This window comes from Salvelinus namaycush, chromosome 21 (genome assembly GCF_016432855.1).
Source record: "Salvelinus namaycush isolate Seneca chromosome 21, SaNama_1.0, whole genome shotgun sequence".
In the NCBI taxonomy this organism is placed as follows: domain Eukaryota; kingdom Metazoa; phylum Chordata; class Actinopteri; order Salmoniformes; family Salmonidae; genus Salvelinus; species Salvelinus namaycush.
The window spans coordinates 42,812,227-42,832,506 of record NC_052327.1 but is presented as its reverse complement, the minus strand read 5'-3'; the positions used below and the strand labels follow the sequence as shown (position 1 = coordinate 42,832,506).

At 43.1% G+C, this 20,280-nt stretch overlaps 2 protein-coding genes across 6 annotated transcripts in view; both read right to left on the bottom strand.

Moving 5' to 3' along the window:
* Positions 1–20,280, bottom strand: part of furinb (furin (paired basic amino acid cleaving enzyme) b) — a 222,386-nt gene that overhangs the window by 140,617 nt on the left and 61,489 nt on the right. The gene's annotated exons all lie outside the window — the stretch shown is intronic.
* On the bottom strand, positions 10,460–19,276 carry LOC120066384. 3 transcript variants are annotated; one of them, XM_039017718.1, is made up of 8 exons: positions 17,228–19,276; positions 15,712–15,775; positions 15,284–15,382; positions 15,037–15,180; positions 14,699–14,819; positions 14,539–14,610; positions 11,409–11,480; positions 10,460–10,885 (listed from the first exon to the last, which is right to left on the bottom strand). In XM_039017718.1, the coding sequence occupies exons 4-8, from the start codon at positions 15,178–15,180 to the stop codon at positions 10,680–10,682; spliced, it is 615 nt and encodes a 204-aa protein (XP_038873646.1). In that variant the 5' UTR covers positions 15,284–15,382; positions 15,712–15,775; positions 17,228–19,276; the 3' UTR covers positions 10,460–10,679. The 3 variants fall into 3 exon arrangements, with proteins under 3 accessions (XP_038873646.1, XP_038873644.1, XP_038873647.1); XM_039017716.1 differs by lacking the exon at positions 17,228–19,276 and having other exon boundaries at positions 15,712–16,119; XM_039017719.1 differs by lacking the exon at positions 17,228–19,276 and having other exon boundaries at positions 15,284–16,119.

Here is a 20,280-nt window from a genome sequence, read left to right as displayed (position 1 = left end):
CACCAGACAGACAGTCAATAGGCCCAACTATCGGTAATCAAAAGTTGCATCTTGCAATGGAATGCTGTTTCTCTCAATTTCTTGGCTTGCATGCGTCTCACAAATTCAGTAAAGCCGGGCCCTATCACCAATGAATAGGCTAGGATATTCTACATGCAACAGACCGAAGACTGAATACACATTTGCATTAGCGAAGAGAAAGAGCAGGCAAGCCAGTGTGAGGGAGAGAGAGAAGGGGGCAGGCAGACAGAGACGTGCGCATATGTCTTGGTAATCTGTATCTCGCATATTCACCAAAGTAGCCTAAAGTTCACCTCTTCCTCCCTGGTTTTATTTAAACTTTCCCCAGGCCTTTATAGCCTCATGTCTAGTTAGGCTATAACACTGCAAAGAATATGTTTTGTGATAACTGCACTGTGATAAAATGTTTGTTTTCGGTAAGGGAATTTTTCTAAATGTGAACGATCCCAATGTCTTTGAAACATTTACACTGTTAACCTTTTCTCAATAGGGGGTGCTGTTTGCACTTTGTAATAATTTCGTTCCCAAATTAAACTGCCTCGTACTCAATTCTTGCTCGTACAATATGCATATTATTATTACTATTGGATAGAAAACACTCTCTAGTTTCTAAAACCGTTTGAATTATATCTGTGAGTAAAACAGAACTCGAGTTGGAGCAATTTTCCTATGAGGGAGTGAGAAATCTGAAATCTGCTGGCTGTTCTGAGGTCGGTTTATTAATTTGCATGTATTCTATTGGTTGAGATGCACTGCATACGCCTTCCCCTGGATGTCAGCGAATAGTGAGAATTGAAATGGAGTTGCTAGGCAGATCTGAGCTCTTATAAATCGGCTGGCAACGTGGTGTACTCCCTTTCTTCTCTTCGCCATGACGCAAAAAGGACCTCAGGCTGTCGTTCTAGAAAGCTCCCGTTATAGCCCTTAGATATATCCGGCTCTGTTTTTATTCGATATAGGTGTTAAAGACATCATAATGTTGTTATTTTAAACCGAGTTATATCAGTTTATATCAGTATATTGCGATTTTCGGGTATTTATTTGTGCTGCGTTCTAGGGAGTTGGGCACGTCTTGCCCACATGGCTAATGTTTACTGCTAATTCCAAAGTTGAAGGCGACAATCTACAACCGAGCAACGATTCTTTTGAAAAAAGGACAACTTGCCCAAGATTCTGATGGGAGTTCATCAAAAAGTAAGAACTATTTATGATGTTAATTCGTTGTTCTGTTGAAAAATGTAAAACGCATATTCCGCCATTAATTTCGGTGCGGTCTCGCTTTAACGCACGCTGTATGTCGTAGTAACGTTAATTTTAAAAATCTAACACAGTGATTGCATTAAGAACTAATGTATCTTTCATTTGCTGTCCAACCTGTATTTTTTAGTCAAGTTTAGGATTAGTTACTGATTAGATTAGGTGCCTCTCCCAAGATTTCTCCCGACATATTGTTGGCAGCTTGGCTACTATTCTCATTGTATAACCACGATTTGTGCCGCTAAATATGCACATTTTCGAACAAACTCTATATGTATTGTGTAATATGATGTTATAGGACTGTCATCTGAAGAAGTTTGAGAAGGTTAGTGAAAAAATTAATATCTTTTGCTGGTTTATTCGTTATCGCTATTGTTGGCCTGAATCAATGCTGTTGTGTGGTTGGCTATTGTAGTAAGCTAATATAATGCTATATTGTGTTTTCGCTGTAAAACACTTAAAAAATCTGAAATATTGGCTGGATTCACAAGATCTTTGTTTTTCATTTGCTGTACGCTGTGTATTTTTCAGAAATGTTTTTAGGTAATTCACGTTGGTCTCTGTAGTTATTCTAGTTGCTTTGGTGAGAGTTGTGATGGTGGCTGCAATGGTAAACTATGATTTATACCTGAAATATGCACATCTAACAAAACATATGCTATACAATAAATATGTTATCAGACTGTCATCTGATGAAGTTGTTTCTTGGTTAGTGGCTATTTATATCTTTATTTGGTCGAAATTGCATAGGTGATAGCTACCTATGCAGGAAAAAAATGGTGGAAAAAAAAAGTTGTGTCTTTTGCTATCGTGGTTAGCTAATAGATTTACATATTGTGTCTTCCCTGTAAAACATTTTAAAAATCAGAAATGATGGCTGGATTCACAAGATGTGTATCTTTCATCTGGTGTCTTGGACTTGTGATTTAATGATATTTAGATGCTAGTATTTACTTGTGACGCTATGCTAGGCTATGCTAGTCAGCTTTTTTACTGATGGGGGTGCTCCCGGATCCGGGATTGGGATGAAGTAGAAGTTAAACGCCACACCCCTAGTCGGCGCCTACGATCGCACGTAGTGGTACTTAATCAGCAGACTTAGAACCTGTCACACTGAACGAGCCAAGACGTCTGACAATCGTTTACGGCCTAAGAATTTTCCAATGATGTGGATATTTTGTCTGGGATGGCAAATCGTGGTATAATACGGCTACAATCGTACAGTTTGTGCGGGCCTTAAAGGAAATATTCACCCATTTTGAATTGTATATTCTTTTTGGGCATCTCTGAGCGATGTTCTATCGATTCCGGGGGTCATTTTATGTTTTCATGTATATCATGAGCTCTTCCCGATCACGCAGGCAGAAATATAGCCGGTATGGCGTAACATTGTGATAAAGTCGCTCTCACTACTCTGGAAGATAATAAGAAGATTACTTTTAGATTATGAAAACGTCTATCAAACATGTCAGATTTCAACACTGGCCAATGTCACAATGCAGAAGGTTGTCTTCTCTCGAATGAGCCATTGATCACATTTTAGCGATATTTCTACCTCACACAGACAGACAGACAGACAGACAGACAGGACACACACACACAGGACACTCTCTCTCTGTCTCTCTCTGTCAGTGTGGTCAGGTCACTAAAGTAGCCCTCTACAGGCTAGCTTTCCCTTCCAGCATGTAGCTCAGAGAGCAGGGTTGTTAAGAGCAGTGGGATGCCGGTGGGGCTCATAAATGATTCATGGGTGTGTTTTACCCACCCCAGCGCTCCCTACTCTTCCATGTCACGTATCCCAGGATCCCCTGTGCCAGGGCGGCCGCCCAGCCCAGTCACTGAGGTCTTCTGGGAAACAGACTCCCTCCTTATCTCTAACTCTCTCTCCTCTCTCTACTTCCTTCTTTCTAATTCTCTAACTCTAGTATATTTCCCTATAGCCTAACACTCCCCCTTCTCTAATTCTCTGCTCCCTCCCTCCCTCCCTCCCTCCCTCCCTCCCTCCCTCCCTCCCTCCCTCCCTCCCTCCCTCCCTCCCTCCCTCCCTCCCTCCCTCTTTCCATCTATCTAACTCTCTTGCTCTCCATATCTAACTTTCTCCCCTCCCTCCCATCTCTCTGTCTCCCTGCCTGTGTACTAAAGTGTCTGTCCCAGAATCAATAGATCTCCAGCCATTTCAACCTGACTAGATACATACTGCTCAGAGTCTGATAAAACTGAATGATACAAACAGCTCAATGACTCCCCACTCAACTCAACAACACTGGACTAGAAAGCTTATAAAACCCTATAAATGAAAGCCCACTGCCCCATATGTTTAAGCTCATTGCAACTAAAAAGTGTGTAACGATTGTCGTCGGAAGAGGAGGAGGACCAAGGTGCAGCGTGGTAAGTGTTCATTATTTTAATAAACAACTGAACACTGAACAAAACAACAAAAACGACAAACGAACAGTCCTGTAAGGTGACGAAAAACACTAAACAGAAAATAATCACCCACAACTCAAAGTGGGAAAACAGGCTACCTAAATATGGTTCTCAATCAGAGACAACGATAGACAGCTGCCTCTGATTGAGAACCACACACGGCCAAACACAAAGAAATAGACAACATAGAACACCAGACATAGAATGCCCACCCAAACTCACGCCCTGACCAACCAAAATAGAGACATAAAAAGGATCTCTACGGTCAGGGCGTGACAAAGTGTCTTAACTGACTAGACATTCCTACAGCATGACTCAACATAGAATGGCCCTTATACAGCTGAAGTTGGAAGTTTACATACACTTAGGTTGGAGTCATTAAAACTTGTTTTTCAACCACTCCACAAATTTTTTGTTAACAAACTACAGTTTTGGCAAGTCAGTTAGGATATCTACTTTGTGCATGACACAAGTCATTTTTCCAACAATGGTTTACAGACAGATTGGGTCTGTCTGTGGGTCAGAAGTTTACATACACTAAGTTGACTGTGCCTTTAAACAGCTTGGAAAATTCCAGAAAATTATGTCATGGCTTTAGAAGCTTCTGATAGGCTAATTGACATAATTTGAGTCAATTGGAGGTGTACCTGTGGATGTATTTCAAGGCCTACCTTCAAACTCAGTGCCTCTTTGCTTGACATCCTGGGAAAATCAAAAGAAATCAGCCAAGACCTCAGAAAATAAATTGTAGACCTCCACAAGTGCGGTTCATCCTTGGGAGCAATTTCCAAACGCCTGAAGGTACCACATTCATCTGTACAAACAATAGTATGCAAGTATAAACACCATGGGACCACGCAGCCGTCATACTGCTCAGGAAGGAGACGTGTTCTGTCTCTTAGAGATGAACGTATTTTGGTGCGAAAAGTGCAAATCAATCCCAGAACAACAGCAAAGGACCTTGTGAAGATGCTGGAGGAAACAGGTACAAAAGTATCTATATCCACAGTAAAACGAGTTCCATATCGACATAACCGGAAAGGCCACTCAGCAAGGAAGAAGCCATTGCTCCAAAACCGCCATAAAAAAGCCAGACTACGGTTTGCAACTGCACATGGGGACAAAGATCGTACTTTTTGGAGAAATGTCCTCTGGTCTGAGGAAACAAAAATAGAACTGTTTGGCCATAATGACCATCATTATGTTTGGAGGAAAAAGGGGGAGGCTTGCAAGCCGAAGAACACCATCCCAACCGTGAAGCACGGGGGTGGCAGCATCATGTTGTGGGGGTGCTTTGCTGCAGGAGGGCCTGGTGTACTTCACAAAATAGATGGCATCATGAAGGGAGGAAAATTATGTGGATATATTGAAGCAACATCTCAGGACATCAGTCAGGAAGTTAAAGCTTGGTCGCAAATGGGTCTTCCAAATGGACAATGACCCCAAGCATACTTCCAAAGTTGTGGCAAAATGGCTTAAGGACAACAAAGTCAAGGTATTGAAGTGGCCATCACAAAGCCCTGACCTCAATCCTATAGAAAATTTGTGGGCAGAACTGAAAAAGCGTGTGCGAGCAAGGAGGCCTACAAATCCTACTCAGTTACACCAGCTCTGTCAGTGGGAATGAGCCAAAATTCACCCAACTTATTGTGGGAAGCTTGTGGAAGGCTACCCGAAACGTTTGACCCAAGTTAAACAATTTAAAGGCAATGCTACCGAATACAAATTGAGTGTATGTAAACTTCTGACCCACTGGGAGTGTGATGAAATAAATAAATGCTGAAATAAATCATTCTCTCTACTATTATTCTGACATTTCACATTCTTAAAATAAAGTGGTGATCCTAACTGACCTAAGACAGGGAATTTTTACTAGGATTAAATGCCAGGAATTGTGAAAAACTCAGTTTAAATGTATTTGGCTAAGGTGTATGTAAACTTAGGTCCTAAGCACCATTTAAGGTCCTAAGCACCATTTCAGCTCACTTTAGACCAATTCCATTTCTCTGAAATCAAGTTCCAAGTGAGGTCCGTTGCATTTATTAAGGTAGACCAGCTGACATTAAGTCTTGTTCTGGGGCCAAGAGCTCACAGGTTTGTCACACGATTATTATTATGGTATTATATTATATTACACGGCCAATCCCTGTGACCTCATCCCGTCAAAGTAATATAGGACATCATATGACTAGACAATATAAAGGCTAGCTAGCTAGTGAATTTTTCCTTATAGGATCACATGTACAGGGAAAACTGGCCTTATACTGTCTCCTATAACTAGGACCTAGAGTTTATTCTAGTCACGTGGTCAGGAAAACCTCCCATTCCTACATATCATATGACCATTAGGTTGATTGTGACCCATCAGACATTGCGGAAGAGAAGCCAAGCCTCCAGACAGACAGGCCTCAGCTCAAGGACCAAGGACAGGCTGTTATAGAGATTGTGGCACAGAGGAGAGGAGGAAGGGGGGGGGGGGGGGGGGGTGTTCCTTTGAACCATACAAGCGCTTTTGAAATGTCTGGTACATTACAGCACAGCACAGCACCACAGACCCTGGGAGCTATGGGATCTAAGGACATCAGAGAGTGTGACAGTCTGCAGCCTGCAGAGAAGGGCGGCAGCAGGACATTCCCGACACCTCTGAAGGTCTTGTCTATGTAAGGAGAATAGGCTTGTGTTTCTACACAGGCTCCTCCAGGATGCCCTCATATCACCCCAGGAAGGACCAGCACTGAACTGATCCTAGCCAAACTGCCCCTGTGCCATCGGGTGATGGAGGAATGGAGCAATGCAAAGCGGATCGACCATGGTGACACATGCCAGGGCACACACATAAACATGGACCGAACATAGACACAATACACACACAGAGAGGACACGAACAGACTAGCTTCCTGCCGCTAAGACTCACCATAGGCATCAAAGGTAAAAGGGCGGGGAGCTTATCTGGGATGACATTCAGCCATGTCAGGTAGACTTTGTTACAGTGCTATTTAAGTAGAGATGTCCTACGGCTGCAAAGGGCATGACATGTATAACCATTTCATTTTAGCACTGCTCTGTGTGATCATGTGGCCAAGTCTCACTGCTCTGTGTAATCACATGGCCAAGTCTTACTGCTCTGTGTGATCACGTGGCCAAGTCTTACTGCTCTGTGTGACTACATGGCCAAGTCTCACAGCTCTGTGTGATCACATGGCCAAGTCTCACTGCTCTGTGTGATCACATGGCCAAGTCTCACTGCTCTGTTGGCAGCCAAAACAACAAACAGGCACAGAAAAAACAGAGAAAGAGAGAAGCTGGTAGTGTATAATTTATTTATTTATTATGGCACTAAGAAGTGTTGAGCTGATTATTCATCTGCTAATGTTTGAGGAGCCTCATTAGGGTACTGCGGAGTCTGGAATGTTCACTGCACCGAGCATGAAATTAATGTGGTATAAAATTAAAACGAAACGTTATCACTTGATTATTTGTGTGTGTGTGTGTGTGTGAAAAAGGCAATGGAGAAAATATGGAGGAACAGAGTGGTTATTGTGAGATCGCATGATAATCCTGATAACGGTGATAAATGGGGCGATGCACTCTATTTGGGTAGTTCACATGACTTTCTCCCTTCTCCCTTCAGGAAACTCAGTGTTTCTCCTCAGATTACAAAATTCTGGAAGGTTGAACCCCTACTGTATTAAACTTTCCAGACACTTTTCCCACCTCCCAAAATTCCAGTTATCATTAGGCGACTCTGTAATACAGACTGCAAGTGCAGATGGCCACTTCCCATCAGCTCTAAACAGACATACACTCATATGTGGACACCTGCTCGTCGAACATCTCATTCCAAAATCATGAGGTCCCCCTTTGGCTGCAATAACAGCCTCCACTCTTCTGGGAAGGCTTTCCACTAGATGTTGGAACATTGCTGAGGTGACTTGCTTCCATTCAGCCACAAGAGCATTAGTAAGGTTGGACACTCTAGATTAGGCCTGGCTCACAGTCGGCGTTCCAATTCATCCCAAAAGTGTTTGATGGGGTTGAGTGCAGGCCAGTCAATTTCTTCCACACCGATCTTGACAAACCATTTCTGTATGGGCTTCGCTTTGTGCACGGGGGCATTGTCATTGTCACGCCCTGACCATAGATTGCTTTGTATGTTTCTATTTTTTGTTTGGTCAGGGTGTGATGTGGCTGTCTCTCCGTCTCCTCCCTCGAGGTTCTCTCTCCAGTCCGGAGCTGCCAGAGCCGCCCGTCAGTCTGGAGCTGCCAGAGCCGCCCTCCTGTCCGGAGCTGCCAGAGCCGCCCTCCTGTCTGGAGCTGCCAGAGCCGCCCTCCTGTCCGGAGCTGCCAGAGCCGCCCTCCTGTCCGGAGCTGCCAGAGCCGCCCGTCAGTCCGGAGCTGCCAGAGTTGCCCGTCAGTCCGGAGCTGCCAGAGCCGCCCGTCAGTCCGGAGCTGCCAGAGCCGCCCGTCAGTCCAGAGGCGCCAGAGCCGCCCGTCAGTCCAGTGGCGTCCTCTAATCCGGGGTCGGCGGTGAGGGTTCCCGCTCCAGATGAATTATTAAAGTGGGCCGAGCCAGAAGTGGAGCGGGGTCAACGTTCCTCACCGGAACCGCCACCGCGGAGTAATGCACAGAGAGAGAGAGAGAGAGAGAGAGAGAGAGAGAGAGAGAGAGAGAGAGAGAGAGAGAGAGAGAGAGAGAGAGAGAGAGAGAGAAGCCACTCTTGTGGAGTTCATTCATTTAGGAGCCGACTTTCATAAATTCAACATATTGAGTGTTTGGAAAGGCATGGTGCTGGTGCTTTAGTATTCTCTAGCTCTTCTCCAGCATGACTTAAACGCTAACACAAACACCAGTGGACGCTTTCATTCTCTCTCTGTGTTGAGTTCCCTGGGAGTTGCAGTTAAACACATGAAGGAAAATGTGAGCTGAAGTTGTGCTCCTTTAATCAAGGCAGGATGAAAGAGGCCTCCTCCTGTTTGAAACAAAGGTGTCTGTCTTTCACCAGGCAGAGCCAGACCTGTTTCATCTACAGAGCAGAGGAGAGGCGGTAGAGTTGGGTTAATAATCCAGGAGCAACAGAGAGAAGATTGAGTGCTGGCTGCAGTCATGTTCCAGTAGAACAGCTCTGGGATTGTTTCCTAGAATGTTTACTCGTTCTAGATTATATTCTGCATAGAATGGTGCCAGACCAATTTAGGTTGATGATGATTTCCTTGGTGTGAAGATGAAAAATGCAAGTTTCCTTTCAGAGAAAAATGCTAGCAGCTATTCAGCATTTGAAAAATAAAGTTTGGAGAACTGTCTTTTTGTACAGGCGTTTGATGACTGCTCAAGTGGTATTGCAGTCAGTCTTGGTTTGCGATGATTCCATAAAATAATAAAAAGAAGTGGTGAGTATTGAGAGATTCTCAGTCTGTGTGCATCCTCCTCGTACATGAGCAGTCCCCAGACAGGCTAGGCACTCTCCCTGCATAATGTAGACTGAGAATGATACAGCAGCTGCACAACTCACACAGCACACACAATGACCTGGCTAGAAGTAGCAGCCACCAGCACTCAGCACAGGTTAGCGTTTTGCATCTTGAATCTTGTTTTGGAGGCAGCTCTGCAGATTGGTCACTAGCTAGCACAGCCAAAAAAGTCAAAAAATCTGATTTTAAACCTAACCCTAACCTTAACCCTAACCACATTGCTAACCATAATGCCAAGGACATAGCGCAGAATGATTTTCCGCACACACACCAATTGTTTTACTATCCTTGTGGAGGTCTAAAATTGATTTCCATTCAAAATCCTTTTTTCCCTAAACCTAACCCTAAACTTAACCCTAACCCCTAACCCAAGCATAACCCTAACACAAATTGTAACCCTAACCCTAAACCTAACCACTAAGCTTAAAATAGCCTCATGAGGGAGAATTCTCCAGGATAGAAGAACAAGACCACACACACACACACACACACACACACACACACACACACACACACACACACACACACACACACACACACACACACACACAGTCTTGCATTTCTAACCAATTTAGGACTCCTCACATTTACATACCTTTTTAGGACCCTGCTTTCCAGACATCATAGAAGCACAGAAATTACACTCATGAGCTAGAAAAAAAATCTAATATGAGGAAATCACCGAAAGTTGCTGACTTCTTGAAAAAAGATCACTTGTAATTTTACCACCTACTTGAGACCGCACATTGCAAATCAAATCAAATCAAATTGGTCAAATACACATGGTTAGCAGACGTTAATGCGAGTGTAGCGCATTGCTTGTGCTTCTAGTTCCGACCGTGCAGTAATATCTAACAAGTAATGTAACAATTTCACAACAACTACCTTTTACACACAAGTGTAAAGGAATGAATACGAATATGTGCATATAAATATATGAATGAGCGATGGCCGAACGGCATAGGCAAGATGCAGTAGATGGTATAGAGTACAGTATATACATATGAGATGAGTAATGCAGGGTATGTAAACATTATATAAAGTGGCATTGTTTAAAGTGACTAGTGATACATTTATTACATCGATATTTGATGCATTCATTCTATTTTATGACTGAAAATATTGCATGTAGAATGCCACAATGATGCAACACGGATGGCAACTCAACGGCTGTAGTGTAGTTCTACTGTAGTGTAGTTCTACTGTAGTGTAGTTCTACTGTAAAGTATTTAAACTGGAACAACCATTTCAGTAATGGAGTCATTATATCCAAGTAACAGATTAATAGTTTAGAAAAATGTATTTTATTTTTCTGTAACATTCAAAGTCAGCAGGCTTTGTATTCTTGAGACCTTAGTCACTCCAAAAGTGAACAACCCACCTGGGAAAACTTCCCCCAAACAGAGTGAGATGGAGGACATTCATCAACTGCCTATGAGCTTAAGTCAAGTAAGTCCCATTAAATCCTCAGAGGTACACCAAGATAGAAGCATCTTATACACTTATTATCTCTGATCTGCAACTATTTTGTTGTGTACATAGAACTTTACTGCTCTCCAGTCCCTGTTTACTAGCGCTTGGGGAGAAGCAGCAATGCATTTCTCACAGTCTTGTTTTCCAGGCCTTTTTCCCATTCGGATAAAATTCATCAAGGAATCTTCAACTGCATCCACCTCTATTGTCGACCAAAACCTTTTTGTTCCTTTGGCACCTTTGGAAAGAGATGACATTATGAATGACTACATTAAATAAAGGTTGAGTACAATACAGTATGTGTTCATCTCTGTATTAACTCTACCAGGTTGCAGCTGTATCTGCAGAGAGTGTTGAGGTTAAACTAACAATCCCAACTAAATAACTACATAGAGAAGGATGTGAGAGAAGAATGTGCAATGCTGACATCAAGGCAGAGTCAATCTGTATGAAATCTAAGCCCATCAAAAGGTTTGCAATGTAATCCTTCTAATAAAAGCAATACTTATTAAATTAAGTTCCCTCACCCAGGAAAAACAATGTAAAGTGTGGTAATCCTTCTGTGTTATCATCTATCCTGACACACTAGTTCAGATCTAACGTCTTGACTTGTGTCCAATCCAAACTGAACCGTTCTGTGCTGGCATGGTTGGAAATACACTAACTGATGAAAACAGGATTGATCTGGACCAGCACAGTACCATAAGCTGACACTACAGAGTGAAAACGCACTGACTGAAGGCAGCAGGAAACATGCTTACTGTGTGAGCCTCTCCTTTGTCCCAGCTTTCCCTTGGTCATTGGCTGTTTGGCCCGAATCGCTGACATCTCTCCTGGAAAACATCAGTGGAAATCATGTCAGTTTCACCCAATCCAACCTATCAACCAATCCATAAGCGATAACTGTTGGAAAAACTCAAAATGCAGGTTTATAACAGCTGTGCCATTCAAGCCTATTGAATATGGTATGAGAGGGACGGCTACAGCCACCCAAACCCTACAGATACAGCCATGTATTGAGAGGGGAAAGCACAATACCATGCTGAAATGAAGGCAGACTCCATCCTAACCTTTTTCACACCACTGTACAATCCAAACTGAACCGTTCTGTGCTGGCATGGTTGGAAATACACTAACTGATGAAGACAAAACAGATCTGGACCAGCACAGTACGGCCAGAATACTTATGGCACCGACAGAGATGGTCGCCTCGCTTCGCGTTCTTAGGAAACTATGCAGTATTTTGTTTTTTAATGTGTTATTTCTTACATTGATACCCCAGGAAATCTTAAGTTTTATTACATACAGCCGGGAAGAACTACTGGATATAAGAGCAACGTCAACTACCAACATTAAGTCCAGGAATATGACTTTCCCAAAGCGGATCCTCTGTTTCGACTATCACCCAGGGCAATGCATCAGATCCCAGTAGGTGACCCAAAACAACGGCGCCACAGATGGCAGATGGCGCGGTCTTCTGGTCAGGCTCTGTAGACGGGCACATCGCCCACATCTCACGAGTATACTACTCGCCAATGTCCAATCTCTTGACATCAAGGTAGACGAAATTCGAGCAAGGGTTGCCTTCCAGAGAGACATCAGAGATAGTAACATTCTCTGTTTCACGGAAACATGGCTCACTCGGGATACGTTATCAGAGTACGTAGAGTCACCCGGTTTCTTCACGCATCTCAGAAACAAACATCTCTCTGGTAAGAAGAAGGGCGGGGGTGTATGCCTTATGATTAACAATTCGGGGTGTGATCATAACAACATACAGGAAACTCAAGTCCTTTTACTCACCTGACCTAGAATTCCTCACAATCAAATGCCGGCCGCATTATCTACCTAGAGAAATCTCTTCGATTATAATCACAGCCGTGTATATCCCCCCCAAGAAGATACCTCAACGGCCCTGAAAGAACTTCATTGGACTCTATGTAAACTGGAAACCACATATCCTGAGGCTGCTTTTATTGTAGATGGGGATTTTAGCGAGGCTAATCTGAAAACAAGCTCCCTAAATTTTATCAGCATATGGAATGCGTGACCCGGGCTGGCATGATTCTGGTTCATTGCTACTCTAACTTCTGCGACGTATACAAAGCCCTCCCTCGCCCTCCTTTCGCAAATCTGACCACGACTCCATTTTGTTGCTCCCAGCCTATAGACAGAAACTAAAACAGGAAACGCCTGTGCTCAGGTCTGTTCAACGCTGGTCCGACCAATCTGATTCCACGTTTCAAGATTGCTTCGGTCACGTGGACTGGGATCGAGTTTATTTGAAAGTGCATCAGTGATGTTGTACCCACGGTGACTATTAAAACCTTCCCCAACCAGAAACCGTGGATTGATGGCAGCATTCGCGCAAAACTTGAAAGCGCGAACCACTGCTTTTAATCATGGCAAGGCGACCGGAAACATGACCGAACACAAACAGTGTAGCTATTCCCTAGGCAAGGCAATCAAACAAGCTAAGCGTCAGTATAGAGACAGAGTAGAGTCGCAATTCAACGGCTCAGACACAAGACGTATGTGGCAGGGTCTACAGTCAATCACGGATTACAAAAAGAAAACCAGCCCCGTTGCGGACACCGATGTCTTGCTCCCAGACAAACTAAACAACTTCTTTGCTTGCTTTGAGGACAATACAGTGCCACTGACACGGCCCGCTACCAAAACCTGCGGGCTCTCCTTCACTGCAGCCAACGTGAGTAAAACATTTAAACGTGTTAACCCTCACAAGGCTGCTGGCCCAGACGGCATTCCTAGCCGCGTCCTCAGAGCATGCGCAGACCAGCTGGCTGGTGTGTTTACAGACATATTCAATCAATCCTTATCCCAGCCTGCTGTGCCCACATGCTTCAAGAAGGCCACCATTGTTCATGTTCCCAAGAAAGCTAAGGTAACTGAGCTAAATGACTAGCACCCCGTAGCACTCACCTCCGTCATCATGAAGTGCTTTGAGAGACTAGTCAAGGACCATATCACCTCCACCCTACCTGACACCTAGACCCACTCGAATTTGCTTACCGCACCAATAGGTCCACAGACAACGCAATCGCAATCACACTGCCCTAACCCATCTGGACAAGAGGAATACCTATGTAAGAATGTTGTTCATCGATTACAGCTCAGCATTTAACACCATAGTACCCTCCAAACTCGTCATTAAGCTCGAGACCCACCGCCCTGTGCAACTGGGACCTCGACTTCCTGACGGGCCACCCCCAGGCGGTGAGGGTAGGAAACATCTCCACCCCGCTGATCCTCAACACTGGGTCCCCACAAGGGTGCGTTCTCAGCTCTCTCCTGTACTCCCTGTTCACCCATGACTGCGTGGCCATGCACTCCTCCAACTCAATCATCAAGTTTGCAGACGACACTACAGTGGTAGGCTTGATTACCAACAACGATGAGACGGCCTACAGGGAGGAGGTGAGGGCCCTCGGAGTGTGGTGTCAGGAAAATAACCTCACACTCAACATCAACAAAACAACCTCAGGAGGCTGAAGAAATTTGGCTTGTCACCAAAAACACTCACAAACTTTTACAGATGCACAATCGAGAGCATCCTGTCGGGCTGTATCACCGCCTGGTACGGCAACTGCTCCGCCCACAACCGTAAGGCTCTCCAGAGGGTAGTGAGGTCTGCACAACGCATCACCGGGGGCAAACTACCTGCCCTCATGGACAACTACACCACCCGATGTCACAGAAAGGCCAAAAAGACCATCAAGGACAACAACCACCCGAGCCACTGCCTGTTCACCCCACTATCATCCAGAAGGCGAGGTCAGTACAGGTGCATCAAAGCTGGGACTGAAAAACAGCTTCTATCTCAAGGCCATCAGACTTACACTGACTGAAGGCAGCAGGAAACATGCTTACCGTGTGAGTCTCTCTTTTGCCCCAGCTTTCCCTTGGTCATTGGCTTTTTGGCCCGAATCACTGACATCTCTCCTGGAAAACATCAGTGGAAAACATGTAATTTTCAAACAGGACATTGTAATTAAGAATAGGTCCATGTGTATGTAAAGTATAGACATACCTGTCAGATTTTCTTCATAAAAATTGCCTTCCTCTGATGATCCTGGGACATAACCATCTACACTGTTGCCAATGCTGGTTATTGAGTCATCAGTCTTGTATCCAAGCATAGCTTTGGTCAACTGTATTGAAGAAAAAAATTATATTGGATAACTAGACAGATGACAAAGTATTTGGACACCGGCACATTTTGATTAGTTACGACTGTGCTCCTCTACTTGTTTATGTTATAATACTATGAATATGGGATGAAAGTGCACACTTGCCCATCTTTGATTTACAAAGCTGATTCACAAGAACTTACAGTATGTGCTGGTGTTGAATGACACTTTAACTTACGTATATACTGTCTGTTCTGATCAACGGTGGTGCATCATCCAACACATTGACTATCGACCCAGAAGTACTGGCAGCCTCAGAGGTACTGGCAGCCTCAGAGGTACTGGCAGCCTCAGAGGTACTGGCAGCCTCGGTGTCTGACATCTAAGGATACAATAAAATGATATTAGTCATGTGCAAATTAGGCAATAGGATATGATAACGATTCAACCATCCCCAGTATCCTCATTCTAAACAACTGACAAACCTGCGCTTCGGGATTTATCTTTTCCTTTTCAAATCTGGCCTCACAAGTTGAACTATGCTTCTTTAGATTTTACATGCGCCTTCTTAGCCTCTGCAGTGCCTTTGTAAAGGAAGACAAAAAGAATAGTTGAGACTTAATAGAATGACAAGATTGCTCGGCACACAACAGGGGATGGGCTGGGGGACACCAATGACTGTTATCATTGACTAATAGAGGTCCAACAAACATCTATTACAATTTCTGTTTTTTTAAACTACTTTCAAGGTAAAAAAGCAAGTATAAGCATAACATAAGCACATTATGCAAGTTCCTGCATGCAACTAAAGCTGAATCTGTTTTTATGGATGGACTAAAAGAGAATCAGTATGAGTGGTTTGGCTAAAGCAAGGCAAGCGTACTCTAAATACTAGGCAAATCAGAAAACATACCGCATTGGTTACTTTGTAGGTTCCTGGACTCTTATCTTCCATTATGTTTTAGATCTTAAAAAATCTGTGTAAGAAATAGGGATTTGGTTAAAGAATCTGCCAATATATGTATGTATTGTATGTATGTATTTTTCAAGACAGTGAATTGTCACAGTCCTACCAAAATTGACACTTTCCACAACCCTTATTCTTGTTGTGGTGTTTCACTCTTTTATGTGCAAAAAAAAAAAGAACTAGGAACCGCACCACGCCCCTCCCCCCACCCAAACTAATGTCCATGGTTTTCAATAAAAAAAATCTGGTCACTTATTTCTTAATTAGTTTAACATATTTCTTATTTTCATCTGAATTATTTCAATGTAAAAAACGGTATTTGGGTAAGAAAGGGCTATAAAAAACGGGCGCAACTTCAATACAGTGATCCCTCGCCACTTCGCGGTTCACTTATCGCGGATTCGCTATTTCGCGGATTTTCATAATGCATTTTTTTTTTTTTTTTGGTGCATTGTGCTCTGCATTCTGATTCGCTAAAAACTCACTCCCGCTTCTTGTATCAAAACATGCTACGAATTGTGCTATCATTTTGTCGTCTCGTGCAGTTATGTGTACGTACATAAAACAGCTTGGCAAATTTACATTAAGTTGTAAAAACAGCTGCCTATCACTATGTTCTTCTCCCGAACAAACACACCTGCACCGCGGGCTTCAGAAGAAGAGAACACTGCAGAGCGCAGTCAGGATGCAGCGGCCCAGTCTGAAGAGCAGTGAAACGGCCTACACGTGAGTCACTGTATTTGTATACATGTAATAGTTGCTAATTGTAAAAAAAAAAAAAAAAGTTTTCTATTTCGCGGATTTCACTTATCGCGGGTCATTTTCGGAACGTAACCCCCGCGATAAACGAGGGATTACTGTACATGAATTTAATGAGGGGGTTTAAATATTTTAACACACATACAGGCTTATAACTTGACAAAATAGATGAAAAGGAACTGGCTTTTCTTGCTAGCTTGTTACACTATAGCAATATTATTTTCCAATGCATGTAACATTGTTAACCACAATCATGTATTCTGAATCAAAGACACGTTTACCAATTATGCTAAACTTATTAGCTAGCTTGCAACCATAGCTAGCATATTATTATTTTTTAACTAGCATGGGTAGCATGCTAACCGTTAGCTAGCACGCTAACCGTTAGCTAGCACGCTAACAGTTAGCTAGCACACTAACCGTTAGCAAGCCACAAATAACTATAAGGTAGAAACATGCAAAGTAACAATTGCGCATTAATGAATTGTTTGGATAAACCTGCCAATTTCAATCTGTCATGACGCAGTATATCTGACACAATGCGGCTTTCAGACATGTCAATGCATGTTGGATTCCACCGAAAGACATACATGACTGACATTAATTCATTAAAAATAAAGACAACGAGAACATGCATTGCTTGTCAATACACCAAATACAATTTTAGCTAAAATATTGGTTAACAGTTTAGTTAATAGCTTACCTTCTTGCATGAATGCAAACATCTGCAACCATCCTCCTCTTCCTTAAAACACGTGCTGCACAGCTACTTCAGTGGTGATCACGCTCAGGCAGGGACAGGCTTGCCAGGTCAATTTCAAATTTCTAGGAGTCTGCTCAAAACCAGACTTCAAAACCCACCTTCACTAGCACAATTTTAGCAGAATACAGGGAAATTAATGATTTTTTAAAAATGCCATGTTGGTAACGTTGCAATATAGAAGTAGTATAACAACTTCCACCTAGCGACCAAAACCTTTCACCTGCCGCAAAGTTTTAAAAGTACATCAATAAACCACAAAATAGTGTACATGGCAACCTTGGGCAGAGATTTATGCTGCAACATGGGGGAGGGGGAACTGTGTATCTTTTATTATTATTATATTTTTATTAACAACAAATCAATACAGGAAGTACATATGGGAACACAAGTATATATAAATAATATACAAAGGACAGGGGAGGGGGGGGACTGTGTTGACCTATAAAACCTTTGATAGTTTGGTACTTTTGTGCACTTTGCAGTGGGGGAGGGGCAGGACCTCAAGCGGAAATTATGGCCAGTAGATATGCATAACAATGATTCCATCAGCCCAGATTTCTGAATATGTCTGCAATGTTATTACTGTTAGCCACATTTCCTTAGACAATTTGGGTTTGTAGCTTACACAATCAGTATCAGTGAGGTGTTAAGTGCAGCTACTTGAATGGTCTGTACATGAGAGATGGAGTGGTGGATATGTACATTTTTCACTGGGGAGACTTGCTGACACAAAAGTAGCTTATGGCAGGTTAATATTCGATCTAGCAACCTAACCCATCAGCAATCAGATGAATTACCTGCCCACAGACCACTCAAACAGCCTACTGATATTAACAACAGAGAGTTATGGGGAGGGAGGTATAATCAAAATGTCTGCTTAATGCTTTTGAGGGAGCAGCAGAAAAGTGTACCCAACCTGGGGTACAACTTGCTAGAATTGGTAGTTGAAGCAGTAGTAGTAGCCATGCAATGGCAGTAGTGTTGTAGTTGAGTCACAAAAGTCAGAGTCAATTCACAAGACCCTATGGCTACTCTGAGTTGAGTCAAAGTCACCAATGTTGGAGTCAGGAGTCGAGTCACAAGTCCCTATGGCTGAAATCAGAGTCCCACTGTTTGGTCCAAGAGTTCAAGTCTAAGACAATGGGTCCATATTAACTTAATATTAAGTTATTAACCCAGTCAGATAGTGGCAGGAGGAATTTGATCAATCATTTTTCATATCCCCTTTCTTTCTGTGCCAACAAATGTTTATATGCTACAGGTCAACCAGATTGTCAGCTAGCTAGCTAATTAGGTAACATGTTGAACATGGTGTGGCTGCACAGCTTCTTCATATTTGATGTAGTCTAAATAGAAACTGAAAGACACAGACAGACAGATACACCTCTATAAACTATACTGATGTCAGATATTAGTGGCTAATGTGCACATTCTGTGGAGGTCAACTAGATCTGTTAAAAGGTCTACAGCAACAACAACACATTTTATGTTTGTGTTAGAGAGCACATAACATGCCTATCTGAATTTAACTTAATCATTTGAAATCACATATTTCAATGTTAAGCTTTGATTTGTAACATTAACTGTTTTTCAGTGCATAGTAGTCTACAAGAGTCTGTAGAACAGGTTCATATTAGTGGTACAGTTGAGTGAAAATTCCAGCCAGCAGTTGAAATTTTGATACATTGTATGACACACCCTACACTACAGCCAATCATTGAGCAGCCTCCCATCCCCCTCTCCTTTACCAGGTCATATGCTGTATATTAAGGCCACATATAAGTATTAATGAACAAACAGCTATAGACTGTACTGAAGTCAGATATTAGTGGCTAATGTTAACATTCTGTGGAGGTCAACTGCTCCTAGATCTGTTAAAAGGTCTACAGCAATAACAACACATTTTATGTTTGTGTTAGAGAGCACATAACATGCCTATCTGAATTTAACTTAATCATTTGAAATCACAAATTTCAATGTTAAGCTTTGATTTGTAACATATTAACTGTTTTTCAGTGCATAGTAGTCTACAAGAGTCTGTAGAACAGGTTCATATTAGTGGTACAGTTGAGTGAGAATTCCAGCCAGCAGTTGAAATCCACCCACAACCACAAAGTCATATACACTGCTCAAAAAAATAAAGGGAACACTAAAATAACACATCCTAGATCTGAATGAATTAAATATTCTTATTAAATACTGTTTTCTTTACATAGTTAAATGTGCTGACAACAAAATCACACAAAAATGGTCAATGGAAATCAAATTTATCAACCCATGGAGGTCTGGATTTGGAGTCACACTCAAAATTAAAGTGGAAAACCACACTACAGGCTGATCCAACTTTGATGTAATGTCCTTAAAACAAGTCAAAATGAGGCTCAGCAGTGTGTGTGGCCTCCACGTGCCTGTATGACCTTCCTACAACGCCTGGGCATGCTCCTGATGAGGTGGCGGATGGTCTCCTGAGGGATCTCCTCCCAGACCTGGACTAAAGCATCCGCCAACTCCTGGACAGTCTGTGGTGCAACGTGGTGTTGGTAGATGGAGCGAGACATGATGTCCCAGATGTGCTCAATTGGATTCAGGTCTGGGGAACGGGTGGGCCAGTCCATAGCATCAATGCCTTCCTCTTGCAGGAACTGCTGACACACTCCAGCCACATGAGGTCTAGCATTGTCTTGCATTAGGAGGAACCCAGGGCCAACCGCACCAGCATATGGTCTCACAAGGGGTCTGAGGATCTCATCTCGGTACCTAATGGCAGTCAGGCTACCTCTGGCGAGCACATGGAGGGCTGTGCAGCCCCCCAAAGAAATGCCACCCCACACCATGACTGACCCACCGCCAAACCGGTCATGCTGGAGGATGTTGCAGGCAGCAGAACGTTCTCCACGGCGTCTCCAGACTCTGTCACGTCTGTCACATGTGCTCAGTGTGAACCTGCTTTCATCTGTGAAGAGCACTGGGCGCCAGTGGCAAATTTGCCAATC